Source organism: Chiloscyllium plagiosum, unplaced genomic scaffold, assembly GCF_037043375.1.
Source record: "Chiloscyllium plagiosum isolate Xiang-an unplaced genomic scaffold, Cpla_swu_hap1 HiC_scaffold_8, whole genome shotgun sequence".
Classification (NCBI taxonomy): Eukaryota; Metazoa; Chordata; class Chondrichthyes; order Orectolobiformes; family Hemiscylliidae; genus Chiloscyllium; species Chiloscyllium plagiosum.
In genome coordinates, this window is record NW_028270146.1 from 5783744 (window position 1) to 5798580 (window position 14837).

The 14837-nt window shown below is 54.2% G+C and overlaps 1 protein-coding gene across 1 annotated transcript in view; it reads left to right on the forward strand.

The window, feature by feature from the left end:
• The window catches only part of LOC122547709 (uncharacterized), a 609753-nt gene that overhangs the window by 543501 nt on the left and 51415 nt on the right, over positions 1 to 14837 (forward strand). Inside the window, exon 88 of the mRNA XM_087989511.1 lies at positions 1690 to 1818. Within this exon, the coding sequence (XP_087845637.1) occupies positions 1690 to 1818 (129 nt within the window). The remainder of the gene's footprint in view (positions 1 to 1689; positions 1819 to 14837) is intronic.

Here is a 14837-nt window from a genome sequence, read left to right on the forward strand (position 1 = left end):
GGGAAAGTGTGATGGAGTGAGATGCCAAGTCAGCCTGGGAAATCAGCCGTGTCCTGCCTGAGGTAATGCTTGGTGCTGACCAATTGTATTGATGGGGGTGAGGGGTCAGGGTGAGGGGAGGTAGTGCACTGACCACTTTGACTGCAGGCTTTATTGGAATGCAGCAGGACAGCTGAGTGGCCAACATTCCTCCCTCATAGTTACCTGGTCATCTCTCCTTATCCGCTGCCTGTGGAATCTTGCTGTGCGAGATGGTGCTACCTTTATCCATTAGGGAGACAACAGCAAATGTGTTTTAATGTAAATCACTTGCTTGTAAAGGTAGCCTGGTGTGAATATTCTCCCTGATGCTGAGCAGCAGCGTTGGAGTTACTGATTAGTCACTGATTGTAGGTTATTTCCTGTAAGTGGGGTTTATCAGGGCAGGCTGGGAGGTGGAGGGCAGGGTGATGGCACTGGGTCCGATGTCTGTCTGTCTATTTGCTCTGGTTACTGAGCCACGAAGGCGAGGTGTGATAGGTCAGCAGCAACCCCATTGAGCTGATCATCGGTCAACCTGCGGCAAAGGGAGAACCAATGATTGACCCTCATGTGGGCTCCAGAGGAGGGGTCACTCCATCTTGGAGCCCTCCTGTGGGTAGCGATCCCCCCTGCTATCAGCCCCATCATGAGACCCCACAGCCCCAAGCTGTGGGGATCCCCCAGTGGGTGGAGAGGGGATTGTAATCACATTTCACCGGGACGCAATGAAGTAAGGTCTCGTCTGGAGCCCACAGGAAGGCTGCTGGGATAGAACAAAGAACAGTACAGCACAGGGACAGGCCCTTCAGCCCGCCAAGCCTGCACTGACACAGTGCCCACATTAAAACTGCCTTCCCTTACAGGATCCGTATCCCTCTATCCCCTTCCTATTCCTGTATCTGTCCAGGTGCTTCTTGAAAGCTGCGATTGTGTCTTCCCCCACCACCTCCGCAGGCAGCACGTTCCAGCTCTTTGTGTGAAAGACTTGCCTCGCACATCTCTTTTAAACTTCTCCCCCCAGCCCCTTGAACCTGTGTCCCCCTAATAACTGACCCCTCCACCCTGGGGGAAAAGCCTCATAGTTCCCACTCTATCCAGGCCATTCACAACCTTATAAACTTCTATCAGGTCACCCCTCAACCTCCTGCGTTCCAGTGAAAACAAACCCAGTCTATCCAACCTTTCTTCATAGCTAAAATCCCCCAGACCAGGCAACATCCTGGTAAACCTTCTCCGTACCCTCCCCAAAGCATCCACATCCTTCTGGTAGTGTGGTGACCAGAACTGGATGCAGTATTCCAAGTGTGGCCTGACTAAAGTTCTCCAGAGCTGCAGCATGACTTGTCTATCCTGATACTCAATGCCCCTTCCAATGATCAGGTAATGGACTGCCCTCTGACCTGGTGATGACAACGTGGGGTGGGGTGGGGTGTGGGATTCACACCATTTCCTGCTGATACTGGGAGTGTTTCCCTGCTCTGGAGTCTGCAGCAGAGTCTGGAGCAGGGTTTCCACACTGTATCGAGCTGCAGGGTTGGAATAGCAGAGTTTTCTGGTCCAATACCAGGGACTAGTTTGGAATGTTTCCTGGTAAATACCAGTGAATCTGTTCAGCTGCGGATTGTCCTGATGCTGATTGGGTTTTGTGGTTTATGTTTCTGGCTCCAGGATTTCTATCGGATCAGCCATTCACTCATGATGTGGTTGGCTGACTGTGAGAGGCAGCGAGGCCTGGTCCAGCTCAGTAGCCCGGGACTCAGCCTGCACATTCTGACACAGCATCGCAAGGCACTGATGGTAAGCAAGAATCCTAATCAAAGCAGTGTCAGTGATCTGCACCTCTTCATAGCCTGTCTCCATCTCCATTAATCCCACTGCCCTGCTCTCTCCTCACAGCCCTGTCTCCATCTCCATTAATCCCACTGCCTGCTCTCTCCCTATAGCCCTGTGTCAAACCCCACACTATTCCCACTGCACCGCTCTCTCCCCATAGCCCTGTATCATTCCTTACACTAATCCAACTACCCCGCGCTCTCCCCATAGCCCCTATATCAGTCCCCAGAATAATCCCACTACCCCACTCTCTCCCCATAGGTCTGTATCAATCTCCCAATTAATCCTGCTGCCCCGCGCTCTCCCCATAGCCCTGTATCAATCCTTACACTACTCCCACTGCCCCACTCTCTCCCTATAGCCCTGTATCAATCCCCAAACTAATCCCACTGCCCCGCTCTCTCCCCATAACCCTGTATCAATCCCCAAACTAATCCCACTTTCCCCGCTCTCTCCCTATAGCCCTGTATCAATCTCCAATTAGTCCCACTGCCCCACTCTCTCCCCATAGCCCTGTATCAATGCCCACAGTAATCCCACTGCCCCGCTCTCTCCCCATAGCCCTGTATCAATGCCCACAGTAATCCCACTGCCTCGCCCTCTCCCCATAGCCCTGTATCATTCCCCACAGTAATCCCACTGCCCCAATCTCTCCCCATAGCCCTGTATCAAACCCCACACTAATCCCACTGCCCCGCTCTCTCCCCATAGCCCTGTATCAATCCACACATTAATCCCACTGCCCCCCTCTCTCCCCATAGCCCTGTATCAATCCCCACACTAATTCCACTGCCCCCGCTCTCTCCCCATCGCCCTGTATCAATCCCCACACTAATCCCACTGCCCCGCTCTCTCCCCATAGCCCTGTATCAATCCACACATTAATCCCACTGCCCCGCACTCTCCCCATAGCCCTGTATCAATCCCCACACTAATTCCACTGCCCCCGCTCTCTCCCCATAGCCCTGTATCAATCCCCACACTAATCCCACTGCCCCGCTCTCTCCCCATAGCCCTGTATCAATCCCCACACTAATTCCACTGCCCCCGTTCTCTCCCCATAGCCCTGTATCAATCCCCACACTAATCCCACTGCCCCACTCTCTCTCCATAGCCCTTTATCAGTCCCCAAACTAATCCCACTGCCCCGCCCTCTCCCCATAGCCCTGTATCAATCCCCACACTAATTCCACTGCCCCCGCTCTCTCCCCATAGCCCTGTATCAATCCACACACTAATCCCACTGCCCCGCTCTCTCCCCATAGCCCCGTATCAATCCACACACTAATCCCACTGCCCCGCTCCCTCCCCATAGCCCTGTATTAATCCCACAGCAATCCCCACACTAATCGCACTGCCCCGCTCTCTCCCCATAGCCCTATATCAATCACCACACTAATCCGACTGCCCCGCTCTCTCCCCAAAGCTCTGTATCAATCTCCCAATTAATCCCGCTGCCTCGCTCTCTCCCCATAGCCCTGTGTCAGTCCCCAAACTAATCCCATTGCCCCGCGCTCTCCCCATAGCCCTGTATCAGTCCCCAAAGTAATCCCACTTCCCCGTTCCCTTTCCATAGCCCTGTATCAATCCCCAAACTAATCCCACTGTCCCCACTCTTTCCCTATGGTCCTGTATCAATCTGCAATTAATCCCACTGCCCCACTCTCTCCCCATAGCCCCCTGTTTCTTTCCCCAAACTAATCCCACTGCCCCTGCTCTCTCCCCATAGCCCTGTATCAATCCCCACACTAATCCCACTGCCCCACTCTCTCCCCATAGCTCCCTGTATCTTTCCCCAAACTAATCCCGCTGCCCCGCTCTCTCCCCATAGCCCTGTATCAATCCTTACACTAATCCCACTGCCCCACTCTCTCCCCATAGCCCTGTATTAATCCTCACATCAATCCCCACACTAATCCCACTGCCCCGCTCTCTCTCCATAGCCCTGTATCAGTCCCCAAACTAATCCCACTGTCCCCGCGCTCTCCCTATAGCCCTGTATCAATCCCCACACTAATCCCACTGCCCCCTCTCTCTCCCCATAGCCCTGTATCAATCCCCACACTAATCCCACTGCCCCCGCTCTCTCCCCATAGCCCTGTATCAATCCCCACACTAATCCCACTGCCTTGTTCTCTACCCATCACCCTGTATCAATCCCCACACTAATCCCACTGCCCCACTCTCTCCCCATAGCTCTGTATCAATCCCCACACTAATCCCACTGTCCCCGCTCTCTCCCCATAGCCCTGTATCAATCCCCACACTAATCCCACTGCCTTGTTCTCTACCCATCACCCTGTATCAATCCCCACACTAATCCCACTGCCCCACTCTCTCCCCATAGCTCTGTATCAATCTCCCAATTAATCCCACTGCCCCGCTCTCTCCCCATAGCCCTTTATCAGTCCCCAAACTAATCCCATTGCCCCGCGCTCTCCCCATAGCCCTGTATCAGTCCCCAAAGTAATCCCACTTCCCCGTTCTCTCCCCATAGCCCTGTATCAATCCCCAAACTAATCCCACTGCCCCACTCTCTCCCCATAGCCCTGTATCAATCCTTACACTAATCCCACTGTCCCCGCGCTCTCCCTATAGCCCTGTATCAATCTCCAATTAATTCCCACTGCCCCGCTCTCCCCATAGCCCTGTATCAGTCCCCAAACTAATCCCACTGCCCTGCTCTCTCTCCCCATAGCCCTGTATCAATCCCCACAGTAATCCCACTACCATGCACTTACCCATAGCCCTCTGTATCAGTTACCACACTAATCCCACTGCTCCACTCCCTCCCCATAGCCCTGTATCAATCCTCACACTAATCCCACTGTCCCGCGCTCTCCCCATAGCCCTGTATCAATCCCCACACTAATCCCACTGCCCCACTCTCTCTCCCCATATCCCCTTGCATCAAACCCTATACTAATCCCATTGCCCCACTCCCTCCCCATAGCCCTGTATTAATCCCACAGCAATCCCCACACTAATCGCACTGCCCCGCTCTCTCCCCATAGCCCTATATCAATCACCACACTAATCCGACTGCCCCGCTCTCTCCCCAAAGCTCTGTATCAATCTCCCAATTAATCCCGCTGCCCCGCTCTCTCCCCATAGCCCTGTGTCAGTCCCCAAACTAATCCCATTGCCCCGCGCTCTCCCCATAGCCCTGTATCAGTCCCCAAAGTAATCCCACTTCCCCGTTCCCTTTCCATAGCCCTGTATCAATCCCCAAACTAATCCCACTGTCCCCACTCTTTCCCTATGGTCCTGTATCAATCTGCAATTAATCCCACTGCCCCACTCTCTCCCCATAGCCCCCTGTATCTTTCCCCAAACTAATCCCACTGCCCCTGCTCTCTCCCCATAGCCCTGTATCAATCCCCACACTAATCCCACTGCCCCACTCTCTCCCCATAGCCCTGTATTAATCCTCACATCAATCCCCACACTAATCCCACTGCCCCGCTCTCTCTCCATAGCCCTGTATCAGTCCCAAAACTAATCCCACTGTCCCCGCGCTCTCCCTATAGCCCTGTATCAATCCCCACACGAATCCCACTGCCCCGCTCTCTCCCCATAGCCCTGTATCAATCCCTAAACTAATCCCACTGTCCCCGCGCTCTCCCTATAGCCCTGTATCAATCCCCACACTAATCCCACTGCCCCGCGCTCTCCCCATAGCCCTGTATCAATCCCCACACTAATCCCACTGCCCCCGCTCGCTCCCCATAGCCCTGTATCAATCCCCACACTAATCCCACTGCCTTGTTCTCTACCCATCACCCTGTATCAATCCCCACACTAATCCCACTGCCCCCGCTCTCTCCCCATAGCCCTGTATCAATCCCCACACTAATCCCACTGCCCCCGCTCTCTCCCCATAGCCCTGTATCAATCCCCACACTAATCCCACTGCCTTGTTCTCTACCCATCACCCTGTATCAATCCCCACACTAATCCCACTGCCCCACTCTCTCCCCATAGCTCTGTATCAATCTCCCAATTAATCCCACTGCCCCGCTCTCTCCCCATAGCCCTTTATCAGTCCCCAAACTAATCCCATTGCCCCGCGCTCTCCCCATAGCCCTGTATCAGTCCCCAAAGTAATCCCACTTCCCCGTTCTCTCCCCATAGCCCTGTATCAATCCCCAAACTAATCCCACTGCCCCACTCTCTCCCCATAGCCCTGTATCAATCCTTACACTAATCCCACTGTCCCCGCGCTCTCCCTATAGCCCTGTATCAATCTCCAATTAATTCCCACTGCCCCGCTCTCCCCATAGCCCTGTATCAGTCCCCAAACTAATCCCACTGCCCTGCTCTCTCTCCCCATAGCCCTGTATCAATCCCCACAGTAATCCCACTACCATGCACTTATCCATAGCCCTCTGTATCAGTTACCACACTAATCCCACTGTCCCGCGCTCTCCCCATAGCCCTGTATCAATCCCCACACTAATCCCACTGCCCCACTCTCTCTCCCCATAGCCCCTTGTATCAAACCCTATACTAATCCCACTGCTCCACTCCCTCCCCATAGCCCTGTATCAATCCCCACACTAATCCCACTGTCCCGCGCTCTCCCCATAGCCCTGTATCAATCCCCACACTAATCCCACTGCCCCACTCTCTCTCCCCATATCCCCTTGCATCAAACCCTATACTAATCCCATTGCCCCACTCCCTCCCCATAGCCCTGTATTAATCTCACAGCAATCCCCACACTAATCGCACTGCCCCGCTCTCTCCCCATAGCCCTATATCAATCACCACACTAATCCGACTGCCCCGCTCTCTCCCCAAAGCTCTGTATCAATCTCCCAATTAATCCCGCTGCCCCGCTCTCTCCCCATAGCCCTGTGTCAGTCCCCAAACTAATCCCACTGCCCCGCTCTCTCCCCATAGCCCTGTGTCAGTCCCCAAACTAATCCCATTGCCCCGCGCTCTCCCCATAGCCCTGTATCAGTCCCCAAAGTAATCCCACTTCCCCGTTCCCTTTCCATAGCCCTGTATCAATCCCCAAACTAATCCCACTGTCCCCACTCTTTCCCTATAGTCCTGTATCAATCTGCAATTAATCCCACTGCCCCACTCTCTCCCCATAGCCCCCTGTATCTTTCCCCAAACTAATCCCACTGCCCCTGCTCTCTCCCCATAGCCCTGTATCAATCCCCACACTAATCCCACTGCCCCACTCTCTCCCCATAGCTCCCTGTATCTTTCCCCAAACTAATCCCGCTGCCCCGCTCTCTCCCCATAGCCCTGTATCAAACCCCACACTAATCCCACTGCCCCGCTCTCTCCCCATAGCCCTGTATCAATCCACACATTAATCCCACTGCCCCCCTCTCTCCCCATAGCCCTGTATCAATCCCCACACTAATTCCACTGCCCCCGCTCTCTCCCCATCGCCCTGTATCAATCCCCACACTAATCCCACTGCCCCGCTCTCTCCCCATAGCCCTGTATCAATCCACACATTAATCCCACTGCCCCGCACTCTCCCCATAGCCCTGTATCAATCCCCACACTAATTCCACTGCCCCCGCTCTCTCCCCATAGCCCTGTATCAATCCCCACACTAATCCCACTGCCCCGCTCTCTCCCCATAGCCCTGTATCAATCCCCACACTAATTCCACTGCCCCCGTTCTCTCCCCATAGCCCTGTATCAATCCCCACACTAATCCCACTGCCCCACTCTCTCTCCATAGCCCTTTATCAGTCCCCAAACTAATCCCACTGCCCCGCCCTCTCCCCATAGTCCTGTATCAATCCACACACTAATCCCACTGCCCCGCTCTCTCCCCATAGCCCCGTATCAATCCACACACTAATCCCACTGCCCCGCTCCCTCCCCATAGCCCTGTATTAATCCCACAGCAATCCCCACACTAATCGCACTGCCCCGCTCTCTCCCCATAGCCCTATATCAATCACCACACTAATCCGACTGCCCCGCTCTCTCCCCAAAGCTCTGTATCAATCTCCCAATTAATCCCGCTGCCTCGCTCTCTCCCCATAGCCCTGTGTCAGTCCCCAAACTAATCCCATTGCCCCGCGCTCTCCCCATAGCCCTGTATCAGTCCCCAAAGTAATCCCACTTCCCCGTTCCCTTTCCATAGCCCTGTATCAATCCCCAAACTAATCCCACTGTCCCCACTCTTTCCCTATGGTCCTGTATCAATCTGCAATTAATCCCACTGCCCCACTCTCTCCCCATAGCCCCCTGTTTCTTTCCCCAAACTAATCCCACTGCCCCTGCTCTCTCCCCATAGCCCTGTATCAATCCCCACACTAATCCCACTGCCCCACTCTCTCCCCATAGCTCCCTGTATCTTTCCCCAAACTAATCCCGCTGCCCCGCTCTCTCCCCATAGCCCTGTATCAATCCTTACACTAATCCCACTGCCCCACTCTCTCCCCATAGCCCTGTATTAATCCTCACATCAATCCCCACACTAATCCCACTGCCCCGCTCTCTCTCCATAGCCCTGTATCAGTCCCCAAACTAATCCCACTGTCCCCGCGCTCTCCCTATAGCCCTGTATCAATCCCCACACTAATCCCACTGCCCCCTCTCTCTCCCCATAGCCCTGTATCAATCCCCACACTAATCCCACTGCCCCCGCTCTCTCCCCATAGCCCTGTATCAATCCCCACACTAATCCCACTGCCTTGTTCTCTACCCATCACCCTGTATCAATCCCCACACTAATCCCACTGCCCCACTCTCTCCCCATAGCTCTGTATCAATCCCCACACTAATCCCACTGTCCCCGCTCTCTCCCCATAGCCCTGTATCAATCCCCACACTAATCCCACTGCCTTGTTCTCTACCCATCACCCTGTATCAATCCCCACACTAATCCCACTGCCCCACTCTCTCCCCATAGCTCTGTATCAATCTCCCAATTAATCCCACTGCCCCGCTCTCTCCCCATAGCCCTTTATCAGTCCCCAAACTAATCCCATTGCCCCGCGCTCTCCCCATAGCCCTGTATCAGTCCCCAAAGTAATCCCACTTCCCCGTTCTCTCCCCATAGCCCTGTATCAATCCCCAAACTAATCCCACTGCCCCACTCTCTCCCCATAGCCCTGTATCAATCCTTACACTAATCCCACTGTCCCCGCGCTCTCCCTATAGCCCTGTATCAATCTCCAATTAATTCCCACTGCCCCGCTCTCCCCATAGCCCTGTATCAGTCCCCAAACTAATCCCACTGCCCTGCTCTCTCTCCCCATAGCCCTGTATCAATCCCCACAGTAATCCCACTACCATGCACTTACCCATAGCCCTCTGTATCAGTTACCACACTAATCCCACTGCTCCACTCCCTCCCCATAGCCCTGTATCAATCCTCACACTAATCCCACTGTCCCGCGCTCTCCCCATAGCCCTGTATCAATCCCCACACTAATCCCACTGCCCCACTCTCTCTCCCCATATCCCCTTGCATCAAACCCTATACTAATCCCATTGCCCCACTCCCTCCCCATAGCCCTGTATTAATCCCACAGCAATCCCCACACTAATCGCACTGCCCCGCTCTCTCCCCATAGCCCTATATCAATCACCACACTAATCCGACTGCCCCGCTCTCTCCCCAAAGCTCTGTATCAATCTCCCAATTAATCCCGCTGCCCCGCTCTCTCCCCATAGCCCTGTGTCAGTCCCCAAACTAATCCCATTGCCCCGCGCTCTCCCCATAGCCCTGTATCAGTCCCCAAAGTAATCCCACTTCCCCGTTCCCTTTCCATAGCCCTGTATCAATCCCCAAACTAATCCCACTGTCCCCACTCTTTCCCTATGGTCCTGTATCAATCTGCAATTAATCCCACTGCCCCACTCTCTCCCCATAGCCCCCTGTATCTTTCCCCAAACTAATCCCACTGCCCCTGCTCTCTCCCCATAGCCCTGTATCAATCCCCACACTAATCCCACTGCCCCACTCTCTCCCCATAGCCCTGTATTAATCCTCACATCAATCCCCACACTAATCCCACTGCCCCGCTCTCTCTCCATAGCCCTGTATCAGTCCCAAAACTAATCCCACTGTCCCCGCGCTCTCCCTATAGCCCTGTATCAATCCCCACACGAATCCCACTGCCCCACTCTCTCCCCATAGCCCTGTATCAATCCCTAAACTAATCCCACTGTCCCCGCGCTCTCCCTATAGCCCTGTATCAATCCCCACACTAATCCCACTGCCCCGCGCTCTCCCCATAGCCCTGTATCAATCCCCACACTAATCCCACTGCCCCCGCTCGCTCCCCATAGCCCTGTATCAATCCCCACACTAATCCCACTGCCTTGTTCTCTACCCATCACCCTGTATCAATCCCCACACTAATCCCACTGCCCCCGCTCTCTCCCCATAGCCCTGTATCAATCCCCACACTAATCCCACTGCCCCCGCTCTCTCCCCATAGCCCTGTATCAATCCCCACACTAATCCCACTGCCTTGTTCTCTACCCATCACCCCGTATCAATCCCCACACTAATCCCACTGCCCCACTCTCTCCCCATAGCTCTGTATCAATCTCCCAATTAATCCCACTGCCCCGCTCTCTCCCCATAGCCCTTTATCAGTCCCCAAACTAATCCCATTGCCCCGCGCTCTCCCCATAGCCCTGTATCAGTCCCCAAAGTAATCCCACTTCCCCGTTCTCTCCCCATAGCCCTGTATCAATCCCCAAACTAATCCCACTGCCCCACTCTCTCCCCATAGCCCTGTATCAATCCTTACACTAATCCCACTGTCCCCGCGCTCTCCCTATAGCCCTGTATCAATCTCCAATTAATTCCCACTGCCCCGCTCTCCCCATAGCCCTGTATCAGTCCCCAAACTAATCCCACTGCCCTGCTCTCTCTCCCCATAGCCCTGTATCAATCCCCACAGTAATCCCACTACCATGCACTTATCCATAGCCCTCTGTATCAGTTACCACACTAATCCCACTGTCCCGCGCTCTCCCCATAGCCCTGTATCAATCCCCACACTAATCCCACTGCCCCACTCTCTCTCCCCATAGCCCCTTGTATCAAACCCTATACTAATCCCACTGCTCCACTCCCTCCCCATAGCCCTGTATCAATCCCCACACTAATCCCACTGTCCCGCGCTCTCCCCATAGCCCTGTATCAATCCCCACACTAATCCCACTGCCCCACTCTCTCTCCCCATATCCCCTTGCATCAAACCCTATACTAATCCCATTGCCCCACTCCCTCCCCATAGCCCTGTATTAATCTCACAGCAATCCCCACACTAATCGCACTGCCCCGCTCTCTCCCCATAGCCCTATATCAATCACCACACTAATCCGACTGCCCCGCTCTCTCCCCAAAGCTCTGTATCAATCTCCCAATTAATCCCGCTGCCCCGCTCTCTCCCCATAGCCCTGTGTCAGTCCCCAAACTAATCCCACTGCCCCGCTCTCTCCCCATAGCCCTGTGTCAGTCCCCAAACTAATCCCATTGCCCCGCGCTCTCCCCATAGCCCTGTATCAGTCCCCAAAGTAATCCCACTTCCCCGTTCCCTTTCCATAGCCCTGTATCAATCCCCAAACTAATCCCACTGTCCCCACTCTTTCCCTATAGTCCTGTATCAATCTGCAATTAATCCCACTGCCCCACTCTCTCCCCATAGCCCCCTGTATCTTTCCCCAAACTAATCCCACTGCCCCTGCTCTCTCCCCATAGCCCTGTATCAATCCCCACACTAATCCCACTGCCCCACTCTCTCCCCATAGCTCCCTGTATCTTTCCCCAAACTAATCCCGCTGCCCCGCTCTCTCCCCATAGCCCTGTATCAATCCTTACACTAATCCCACTGCCCCACTCTCTCCCCATAGCCCTGTATTAATCCTCACATCAATCCCCACACTAATCCCACTGCCCCGCTCTCTCTCCATAGCCCTGTATCAGTCCCCAAACTAATCCCACTGTCCCCGCGCTCTCCCTATAGCCCTGTATCAATCCCCACACTAATCCCACTGCCCCGCTCTCTCCCCATAGCCCTGTATCAATCCCTAAACTAATCCCACTGTCCCCGTGCTCTCCCTATAGCCCTGTATCAATCCCCACACTAATCCCACTGCCCCGCTCTCTCCCCATAGCCCTGTATCAATCCCCACACTAATCCCACTGCCCCCGCTCTCTACGCATCACCCTGTATCAATCCCCACACTAATCCCACTGCCTTGTTCTCTACCCATCACCCTGTATCAATCCCCACACTAATCCCACTGCCCCACTCTCTCCCCATAGCTCTGTATCAATCCCCACACTAATCCCACTGCCTTGTTCTCTACCCATCACCCTGTATCAATCCCCACACTAATCCCACTGCCCCACTCTCTCCTCATAGCTCTGTATCAATCCCCACACTAATCCCACTGCCCCCGCTCTCTCCCCATAGCCCTGTATCAATCCCCACACTAATCCCACTGCCCCACTCTCTCCCCATAGCTCTGTATCAATCTCCCAATTAATCCCACTGCCCCGCTCTCTCCCCATAGCCCTTTATCAGTCCCCAAACTAATCCCATTGCCCCGCGCTCTCCCCATAGCCCTGTATCAGTCCCCAAAGTAATCCCACTTCCCCGTTCTCTCCCCATAGCCCTGTATCAATCCCCAAACTAATCCCACTGCCCCACTCTCTCCCCATAGCCCTGTATCAATCCTTACACTAATCCCACTGTCCCCGCGCTCTCCCTATAGCCCTGTATCAATCTCCAATTAATTCCCACTGCCCCGCTCTCCCCATAGTCCTGTATCAGTCCCCAAACTAATCCCACTGCCCTGCTCTCTCTCCCCATAGCCCTGTATCAATCCCCACAGTAATCCCACTACCATGCACTTACCCATAGCCCTCTGTATCAGTTACCACACTAATCCCACTGCTCCACTCCCTCCCCATAGCCCTGTATCAATCCTCACACTAATCCCACTGTCCCGCGCTCTCCCCATAGCCCTGTATCAATCCCCACACTAATCCCACTGCCCCACTCTCTCTCCCCATATCCCCTTGCATCAAACCCTATACTAATCCCATTGCCCCACTCCCTCCCCATAGCCCTGTATTAATCCCACAGCAATCCCCACACTAATCGCACTGCCCCGCTCTCTCCCCATAGCCCTATATCAATCACCACACTAATCCGACTGCCCCGCTCTCTCCCCAAAGCTCTGTATCAATCTCCCAATTAATCCCGCTGCCCCGCTCTCTCCCCATAGCCCTGTGTCAGTCCCCAAACTAATCCCATTGCCCCGCGCTCTCCCCATAGCCCTGTATCAGTCCCCAAAGTAATCCCACTTCCCCGTTCCCTTTCCATAGCCCTGTATCAATCCCCAAACTAATCCCACTGTCCCCACTCTTTCCCTATGGTCCTGTATCAATCTCCAATTAATTCCCACTGCCCCGCTCTCCCCATAGTCCTGTATCAGTCCCCAAACTAATCCCACTGCCCTGCTCTCTCTCCCCATAGCCCTGTATCAATCCCCACAGTAATCCCACTACCATGCACTTACCCATAGCCCTCTGTATCAGTTACCACACTAATCCCACTGTCCCGCGCTCTCCCCATAGCCCTGTATCAATCCCCACACTAATGCTACTGCCCCACTCTCTCCCCATAGTCCCTGTATCTTTCCCCAAACTAATCCCGCTGCCCCGCTCTCTCCCCATAGCCCTGTATCAATCCTTACACTAATCCCACTGCCCCACTCTCTCCCCATAGCCCTGTATTAATGCTCACATCAATCCCCACACTAATCCCACTGCCCCACTCTCTCCCCATAGCCCTGTATCAGTCCCCAAACTAATCCCACTGTCCCCGCGCTCTCCCTATAGCCCTGTATCAATCCTTACACTAATCCCACTGCCCCACTTTCTCCCCATAGCCCTGTATTAATCCTCACATCAATCCCCACACTAATCCCACTGCCCCACTCTCTCCCCATAGCCCTGTATCAGTCCCCAAACTAATCCCACTGTCCCTGCGCTCTCCCCATAGCCCTGTATCAATCCTTACACTAATCCCACTGCCCCACTCTCTCCCCATAGCCTTGTATTAATCCTCACATCAATCCCCACACTAATCCCACTGTCCCACTCTCTCTCCCCATAGCCCCTTGTATCAAACCCTATACTAATCCCACTGCTCCACTCCCTCCCCATAGCCCTGTGTCAATCCCCACACTAATCCCACTGCCCCACTCTCTCTCCCCATATCCCCTTGCATCAAACCCTATACTAATCCCATTGCCCCACTCCCTCCCATAGCCCTGTATTAATCCCACAGCAATCCCCACACTAATCGCACTGCCCCGCTCTCTCCCCATAGCCCTATATCAATCACCACACTAATCCGACTGCCCCGCTCTCTCCCCAAAGTTCTGTATCAATCTCCCAATTAATCCCGCTGCCCCGCTCTCTCCCCATAGCCCTGTGTCAGTCCCCCAACTAATCCCACTGCCCCTGCTCTCTCCCCATAGCCCTGTATCAATCCCCACACTAATCCCGCTGCCCCGCTCTCTCCCCATAGCCCCCTGTATCAATCCCCAAACTAATCCCACTGTCCCCACTCTTTCCCTATAGTCCTGTATCAATCTCCAATTAATCCCACTGCCCCACTCTCTCCCCATAGCCCCCTGTATTTTCCCCAAACTAATCCCACTGCCCCTGCTCTCTCCCCATAGCCCTGTATCAATCCCCACACTAATCCCACTGCCCCACTCTCTCCCCATAGCTCCCTGTATCATTCCCCAAACTAATCCCGCTGCCCCGCTCTCTCCCCATAGCCCTGTATCAATCCTTACACTAATCCCACTGCCCCACTCTCTCCCCATAGCCCTGTATTAATCCTCACATCAATCCCCACACTAATCCCACTGCCCCGCTCTCTCTCCATAGCCCTGTATCAGTCCCCAAACTAATCCCACTGTCCCCGCGCTCTCCCTATAGCCCTGTATCAATC